The 9,104-nt window shown below is 37.2% G+C and overlaps 1 protein-coding gene across 2 annotated transcripts; it reads left to right on the top strand.

Moving 5' to 3' along the window:
• Positions 1-521: 521 nt before the first annotated feature.
• Positions 522-1,334, top strand: LOC141902807 (toxin AnmTx Cj 1c-1-like). 2 transcript variants are annotated; one of them, XM_074790705.1, is made up of 3 exons: positions 522-648; positions 779-833; positions 1,167-1,334. In XM_074790705.1, exons 1-3 carry the CDS (start codon positions 643-645, stop codon positions 1,331-1,333), a joined length of 228 nt encoding a protein of 75 aa, XP_074646806.1. In that variant the 5' UTR covers positions 522-642; the 3' UTR covers position 1,334. The 2 variants fall into 2 exon arrangements, with proteins under 2 accessions (XP_074646806.1, XP_074646804.1); XM_074790703.1 differs by having other exon boundaries at positions 1,164-1,334.
• The last annotated feature ends 7,770 nt before the right edge of the window (positions 1,335-9,104 follow it).

Below are 9,104 nucleotides of genomic sequence, written 5' to 3'. Positions count from 1 at the left end.
TTATACTTCGACACTCTTCCTTGCAGAGTTTCTAATTTGAAATATATATACACCCTACCACTCTACCTCAAATTCATAACAAAAAATGTATCGCGATGAAAAATCGTGAGATTTCAAACGTGCAGCACGAATCTATTGAAATCAAACTTCGCCTACCTTACTGTACGATAACTGATAAAACTGATTGATTGATTTCCCATTTGTATTAAACTGGCTATTTGCGGCAAGATAGTCGACAAATGAGCAATTTTACTGCGGTTATGTTTGAAATAAATGGATTTCAAATTAAAACATAATCCATCAATTCAAAATCAACGGGTAAACCTAATGTTTTGATTTACACACAAATCTTTTTTTTTTTCAATGATATGATGTATTTCATTATAAAAAAGCATACATGTATTATATTTATATGATCATGGAATTGAAAGCTACACTCGAAAATGTTGCGTTGAGGAGGTCATGGCGGTCAGATAGATTGGAAGATTCAGATTCGAATTTCAAATTGGCCTGACTGAAACTAATCCGGCAAGCTGACACAAATGCCCAGAGATTAAACTTATTCTGTATAAAATACCCGATTTATTCCGGTTGTACATAATTCTAGAAGCAAAGTCACAGAAGCTTTGAAACTCGTTGAACATGAAGGTACGTACGAACTGTTATCGATGAGAAATCGATAGCAAATAGATGAACATAGCTAACTCTTAGTATATAGTCAATACAAGCAAATAGACAATACGTAGCTATAGATATGTTTTTTTAAAATTTGTTGCAGGTATTCATTTTCGCTATCGCGGTCGCATTAGTAATTGCCGGAGTGGCGTCGGAAGGTAAGCATTTTAGAAATATCATATCATTCACTGCCTCATGTTCAATCGCGGCCTTTTACGACCGCGAGGAGGTTTTCAGATATACTTAGATTTATACGAATTCATACAATACTTATAACGGTTCGTACTTAGAATACTATTTTATTTCGCCTATCATTTGTAAATGAAGTAGTTTCAAAGTTGAAAATCTTTGAAGTATGAATGCCAAATCGGTGTGTGCAATAAAATAAGCACAAATATTCATCCGGCGAGCGCAGTTAGATACGTTTTTGGGTGCTTCCATTTGCTCCAGCAGCAATATAATTTCGCTCACTATTTTTCGCTATTCAGAAGAACATGGACGATTCAGACGAGGAGTCGCGTGTCGATGCGATTCCGACGGTCCACGAGCAAGAGGTAATAATCTGAGCGGAACAAGTTTCTTCTTCGTCGGCTGTCACAGTGGATTCAAGAAATGCGCCAGCTACACCAATGCAGTAACAACATGTTGCAAAGAATAATGACGAGTAATGATTTAATAATGATATAGAGTTGTTTGATAATCTGAAGAATAAATTATACTCGTTCATATCATCAAATTAATTAGTTTTTACTGTCTCGTATATGTCGTAGTCGCAAATGAATTTTTATTTCGAGTTTGATTCACTTTCTTCTTTTCGAACTTAGTTCATTGGTTGATATCTTCGGCAGTCTGATCTTTAAATAGAACATATTGGCTTTATGCGCTGACCGATTATGCGGGGAGGAGAGGAAGATTGTAGGCTGAAAGTGATGAAATTTGACTTCTGACTTAAAGTGATGAAATGAAATATAAAATCATATTTATGGACTAACATATACCCATTAATACCAATATGATAACAGAGGACACAATACACTTTCCACGTCATGTATCTGTTTGGGGTCAATGATTTAATCCAGGCGGTCAACGGGTCCAAGTCAAAACTAATGCCTTAATCGACGGATAGATAAATCTATGTAACCCGCTACAGCGTTCAGTGCGAAGCATAGCATAGTTCAAAGTAGCCATATCACGAAGTGATGAGACTGATTTCGACATAATCATGAAAACGTTTCCTACGATTTTTAGACTAACAAGACAGAAAACCCGTTATCGCTGCTTTTCAGCTGTATTTTGTAGCGTTATCTTATTTTCAAATAATATGCTCATATTTGTATTGAGAACTAAAAAGGAAATACCTGGAGGTCACCTTTTGGAAATACAATAGCATGCCGAACATGGAGATTGGGGTCAACGGATACCCTGATAAACATTATTCGAAAGGCTAAATCCAAGAACAAGTCTAATCGCACTTTCGAGCTCAAACGTCTACTTTTACTTAGTATCCATTTGAGAACAATCTTTTCCAGTAGTATACATCTAAAAACACTCCAAAAAAGTATATTTATACTTCTACACTTGTTTGTGAATCCGCTGTGGTAAGATATAGCTTTTAGGTGTACAGTAGATAGGGCTCTGGTCTCTAGTGAATCTTCCCGCTCCAACATGAATAATCAAATCAAACACTATATTGACGCAACAAACTTTATTCAGTTAAATTACAAGGTATTCAGTTATACAATATTGCTATGCGCGTAGTCTGTTTTTTATATGATCGAGATCTAGTATACGGTTTTGAATTCGTATTTCTAGTATTTGTTCCACGGTGTTGCGATTTCTATAAATTTTTAGAGCTGGAATAATTCTTTTTGTCCCGATTTAATATCGAATTATCATCTACTTGTAGATGTACTTATTGGTTACCGGTCAGTACCGCCCATCCTCCCTCGGCAGGGATTCGAACCCCATAGCATCGCTACACTCAACCACGGCGCGAAACCCTGCCACACTTGACCGGGTGCGCAGGTACATGCGCTGGTTTACCGCGCGAAAACTTGCGGCACCGATCAGATTGATCGCTGGGGCAAATCAAAAATATCGAACCTGCCGGAATGTCACTACGGTTCTCACTTCTATACGAGTCTGTACGAGTCAGCACATGTCTGTACCGCAATTCCTCGTTCCCTTGCGAGACCCGGTCAGGGTGCGGTATTCGTTTGAAAAATTGTGCCTAAATTCTTAACTCATGTATCTCGTAACCAGTCGTTTTTGAACTTCATCTTTCCGTGTGGGATTATCTATATTTTCTAATTGAGTCTAAATTCTCACCATTTGCACCCTCCCCGTCTATAGGGTCATGCGATTCCGACGGCCCAACGGGCAAGAGGTATAGATAATCTGACCGGAACGAGTTTCTACATCGTCGGTTGTGCGAATAGATTCAAGAAATGCGCTAGCTACAACCCGCCAATAACAACATGTTGCACAGAATAATGGCGAGTGTCTAAATGTTGTTTCAAAATCTGAATAGTAAACTACTCGTTCATACCGTTAAATCAACTAGTTTATTCAATATTTTTACGAAAAGTTTCATTTAAGCTACCGGCATATAGTATTTCTTATTTTTTGGCTGTGGTGTCGCTTGCAGATAAATCTCCCAGCATGAAGAAATCCTGTTCCTTTTTGTTTCTGGTTTTATCAACTCCGGTTTTATCAACAAATCCCCAAAGATTTTAAATGACGCGTCTAGCCAGGATGATTCTACGTTTAGTTGAAGGGCGCATTTTCTTATTTGTGCATGTTCTTGTTATATACATAGGCCTAACCGAATTAAATTCTCGATCTATTGGACAGAGAAAAATCTTCATTTCAGAGTCAATCTTCATTTACAGCGTGTCTTATTGTTAAGAGTTCATTCGATAAGAACACCTCTTGTAAACGTGTACTGAATACGGTCGCAATGCATTGGGTCGCAGGGAAAACGGTGATTCTAATATCCTAGTATACTCACAGTTACCTAGCACCTAACTCCATTTCTATCGACGCAAGGTCGTCTTCGAATTTACCGAGTTAGCCGGAGCAGAGGATGAATTTGAACATAAAATCCAACGAGTAAAGGCGGTGTGCCGAGCAGGGCGTTACCGAATGAGAGTGAAATTAGTATAGGAATGCAAAGGGTTATGCAAGTCGACCGGTACTGTAAGGGCCGAGTCTACTGTAGTTGCTTGCGTATCCGCTGTAGTAAGATGTAACTCTTAATTTTAAGTCTTAAGTAGCGAGCCCGAATTCATTCGATACTCAAGTTTTAAAGTGGTATTGAATATTAAGACTAGTCTTAAGTTGATAGATTGGCTTTAGATCTAAGACGGTCTTAGACTGGTCTTAAGTTGAGGCCATGCCCCTGGGGCCAGTTGCACGGACGTGACTTCAGTTCAAAAGTGGTCTTACAATCTTAAGACTGGTCATTAGTCGTTCAATTGGCTATAGAACTATGTTGGTATTAGACTGATCTTAGGTCTGCGTCATATGCAACCGGCAGCTGGTCTCTCGTGAGTCCTCCCGCTCCAACATGAATAATCAGATCAAACGCTTTATTTCCGCAACTAACTTTATTCAGTTTAATTTCAAAGGCGTTCCGTACAATATTGATTTTGACGTGGTCTGATTTTATGTGATCGAGATCTAACGGTTCCGAATTCGTATTTCTAGTATCTGTTCCATGATATTGTGACTTTTATACATTTTCAGAGTTTGAATAATTTCTATCCCGATTTAGTATCGAATAATTATCATTTACTTGTAGATGTTATACTTATTGGTTACCGGCCCTGTACCGCTTTTCAATATACTCTTTTGATCATGTAACGAAAATTTTTGTCATTGAAACTGATTTTTTTTTCACGCTTGTTACGTTTAACACATGTCGCATTTTTTTCTGCACAAGAAAAGTCTGTTTCTTTTTCTCCTGCAGCTCAATTTAGAACACTCCTTATTTCCTGCGTCATTTTCACAGGAACCTACGATAGAAAAATTGTAGATAAGAACCCGTAGATAACATCTGAAAAAGAAAATTTACATAAAAAATATCGTGTGTTTTTTTTTTGAAGGTGTAGATATGTTCAAGAATGCAGAAGCATTAGAACCTACAAGACCCAGTGATATTTCGGTTGGAATTTGACCGTAGCGTTAAATCACAGGGAGTTATCTATTTCAAACTCAACTTTATATCAAACTCAATTTTATATCAAACTCAGATCTCTGCAAATCGGTCCAGACGAGGTTTTTGATCATTTTTATTTTCTAACGGTTTCCATAATACAGGATTGGGTCTGGAAAATTTGGAAGGCTGGGGATCGAAAGAAAATGAACGACATTTCTTGAGTAAAGCAGGCGTTAATAAATGTTTCCAATAAACCTACCCGAAAAGATGCAATCTTCGAGAGGACGAATATCAAATTTGTAGATTTTTAATATGGATGATTTCTTTGAGTAAAAAATGTTCTATAAACTTACAGACAGAGAGAATTTATTTAACTGAATTTGACAGACTTACGTTTCACTAATACACCACGCCTCTCATCTTCCATGAATGCTTGAAAAGTCAAACAAACATCACTGTAGGTGTCGATGACGATGACATCGAAGAAAAATTTGATTTACGAAAAGAAATCGGCCATTCTATCTAAATACACTTACATTGTTCAGCACACACGAGCGCTAACGTTACCAACAGAACAACTACTGTAAGCGAAGCCATTCTGAAATTTCATACAAAAATGTATTGCACGCGAACCATTCCTAAATACTATCAACTAAAAACTCACGTTTAGGTCACTTTCGTATGCAATCTCTAATTGAGTCGCAGGCAGGGAGCATTTTCAGACGGGTCAAATTTGGCTAGCTCACACTGGTGCCAAATGAGATAGTGCCTAGTTGACACGTGCCAAATTCGGCCTGACAAAACATTTGGACTAGGCATGTTTCAGAACTCGTCAGAACCAGGTCAATCGTCCTCGACCAATCGAGTGCCCGTATTTACCGTTTCTATTTCGTGTAGAGACTTCTACGAATAGTAAGAACCCGGCTCTATGTAGGAATCGATCATGATTGGCTGGGTTTGCGAGGCGTTGTATTCGCGTAGAAATGACCGAAGTTTTTTACCGTATAAGATTATTCCTACTCTTGAACACGCTACTGGTCCCGGAAACGCTTGCCACAGCATCGCATTTTGATATCATTAGTAATTAGTGGGAGATTTATGGTAGAACGCGCTCTGACATCAACCGGGTACCATGATGCGCCCGGGATGACGCGTAGCTGGGCCGCGCCAGTTTGACCCGGGCCGAATCGTCCCCATGCAATCACGACTATTTTATGTGTGCACCAATGTGTGCACTAATGAGTTAGTTAAATTAGCTAGAATTGCAATTATGTCATATTTCGCAATGAAAAGTTGTTATCAATCTTACTGGGAAATAGTTTTTAGATGAAATACGAAATATACGTAAAGCTTGATTGATATTCACTTACTGCAATGTTGCACGATCCGCTTCTGCCGTCAAATAAATGAACTGCACAGGCAGTGTCTATTGTCAGTGTTATATGTCGTCTAAAACCGTAAAAATGAAGATAATTCATGCGATTTATAATGCTTTACTCATTTCCATAATAACGAAAAAATGCCACACGAAAAAGTCTTTGTTTTGCAGCTGGGACAATTTGAAAATGGAGTTTGTGGGTGAAATATTTTTTCAAATATTTTAGAAAAAGACTAATTTCGCAATTTATTCGAAAAGTGGGTAGTAGGCCGATGCGTCTTTTTCTATATTAATCGATTACCACAGCAAGAAGTCCCAATATCGATTAAACAGAACAACAGAATTTTTTACGACCGATGAAGTAGATGGATATAGGAACTAAGATGCATTAGTTAGTGGTCATACGTCTAGCCACGACTGGGCCCGCGACGGATGCACGTGACAAGATCGATTAGTCGATGAAATAATTTTTGACGATATCATTTTTTCTGGAGGCTTGATGGAGTGGGTCGACAATGGTGGTTTTATTCTATGAAGAAAAAACGTTCAAAAAGCATCAGACTCGGAAGTTTTTTGTGTGGCCTCAGACACCAGACATCATTTTACATAATTCTATTCCTAAAAAATTGATTTCATACGTTGTGTCTTTATCCCCATCTGTCAAACTATCTAAATCTGCTTATTTTATTCATATCCTGTGTCAAACGTCATCTATCAAACCATATACGAGAAAAACTCGCATATGAATTGATTTGCAAATGGCTGGTATCTAGAAATGGAAAGTCAAATTTGCCTGTTTATTCGACGGAGCACATTGAGACCTATATATCACTTTTACACCTTTGACACTTTTAAACATCACTTTTACAACATATCTATCGCACTTTTCAGCTCAAACGTCTACTTTTACTAAGTAGTCACTCGTGAACAATAAGTAATTCGTAGTTTTGTAAATTTGAATGTATGAAAGCATGCATGCTTGATGAGTATGTGTTTTGAATGCGTGTGAGGGATAGGTGTCTCATACCCGACAAGCAACCTTGCTTTAAATGAGCACCTACCACTGATATTGGAACATCCTTTATACATATAAAATTTGTTACAGTTTCTTGTGGGTGGAAATAAAATATTATTATTATTATTACTATTATTATTATTATTATTAATTTACGATATCGGCTACTTTTCCAACATCTAAAAACAGTCACTCCGAAATAGTCTATTTCTCCTTCTACACTTGTTTGTCAATCCGCTGTGGTAAGATAATATAGCTTTTAGGTCTACAGTAGATAGGGCTCTGGTCTCTAGTGAATCTTCCCGCTCCAACATGAATAATCAAATCAAACACTTTATTTCCGCAATGACCTTTATTCAGTTACATTTCATAGTATTCAGTTAAACGATTTTGATATGCGCGTAATCTGTCTTTTTTTAATATTATTGCGATCAACGGTTTTGAATTCGTATTTCTAGTATTTGTATATATATATATATTCGTATGCGCATGTAACGAAATTATTTTTTATGGAACCGACTTTTTTCATCGACGACTCACATCTTCGATTCTTGTTACGTTTAACACGCGCCGCATTTCTTTCTGCACATAACGGTTTTATGTTTTTTACTCTTGCAGCTCAATTTAGAACACATCGCATTTCCGCTGCGATTTTTACAGGCACCTACGATAGAAAAATTGTAGATAAGAATCCATTGACAACATCTGAAAAATGAGTTTAAGAAAACATATCTAAATAACATGTACTTTGTTTTGGAGGCGTAGCTACGTACGTTAAGGAATGCAGAAGCATTAGAACTTAGCATGACCCAGTGACTTTTCGATTGACTGTAGAGTTAAATCACAGGGAGTTATCTATTTCAAACTAAACTTTAATCAAACTCCGAACACTGCAACTGGGTCCAGATGAAGTTATTATCAATTTTTCTAACAATTCCCTTAATACGGGGTTGGATCTAGAAATGCTGCAAGTATGGGCTCCGAATGAAAAGAAATGACATTTTCTTCTTGAGGTGCGTGTCGAAGGCGTTGATAAATGTTTCCAGTAAACCTACCCGAAAGGATGCAATTTTCGAGAGGACGAGTATCAAATTTGCATGTTTTTATGATAGATGATTTCTTTGAGTAAGATTTTCTTTTTATAAACTCAAAGAAAGAAAGAATTTATTTTACTTTAATTTGACAAACTTACGTTTCACTAATACACCACGCCTATCATCTTCTAAAAATGCTTGAAAATACAAAAAGACATAACTGTCGGTATCGGTGCACGATGAAATCGAAGAAAAAGTTGATTTGTGAAAAGAAATCGGCCAAGTACACTTACATTGTTCAGCACACACGAGCGCTAACGTTACCAACAGAACAATTACTGTAAGCGAAGCCATTCTGAAATTTCATACAAAAATGTATTGCACGCGAACCATTCCTTAATACTATCAACTAAAAACTCATGTTTCGGTCACTTTCGCATGCAATCTCTAAAAAAGTCACAAGCACGGAGTATTTATATGCGTGCTCAAATGAGTTAGTTGAATTGCAAATATTTTATATTTCGCAATGAACAGTTATTATCAATCTTACTGAGAAATAGTTTTTAGATGAGATACGAATTCTGTACGTAAAGCTTGACTGATATTCACTTACGTACAGTGCAATGCTTCACGATCTCCTGCCATTAAATAAAATGAGCCAGACGCTGTCATATGTGGTGTAAAGCCGTATATCATTTGTCCAAAAAGTAAGAAAATCATGTATATAATTCGTATATGTTTGCTCATTTCCATAATAACGAAAAAATGCGACTCAGGCCACACCAAAAAGCCTTAGTTTTGCAGGCGGGACAATTTGAAATGGAGTTTGTGGGTCAAAAAAGG

The sequence above is a fragment of the Tubulanus polymorphus genome, chromosome 3 (genome assembly GCF_964204645.1).
Source record: "Tubulanus polymorphus chromosome 3, tnTubPoly1.2, whole genome shotgun sequence".
Taxonomy (NCBI): Eukaryota; Metazoa; Nemertea; class Palaeonemertea; order Tubulaniformes; family Tubulanidae; genus Tubulanus; species Tubulanus polymorphus.
Note: the sequence above shows the minus strand (reverse complement) of the source record. Positions and strands in the feature narration are given on the sequence as shown.

Coding starts and splice junctions, on each gene's coding strand:
- LOC141902807 (XM_074790703.1), top strand. Junction 834..1,163: donor TGCCGGAGTGGCGTCGGAAG/GTAAGCATTTTA, acceptor TTCGCTATTCAG/AAGAACATGGACGATTCAGA.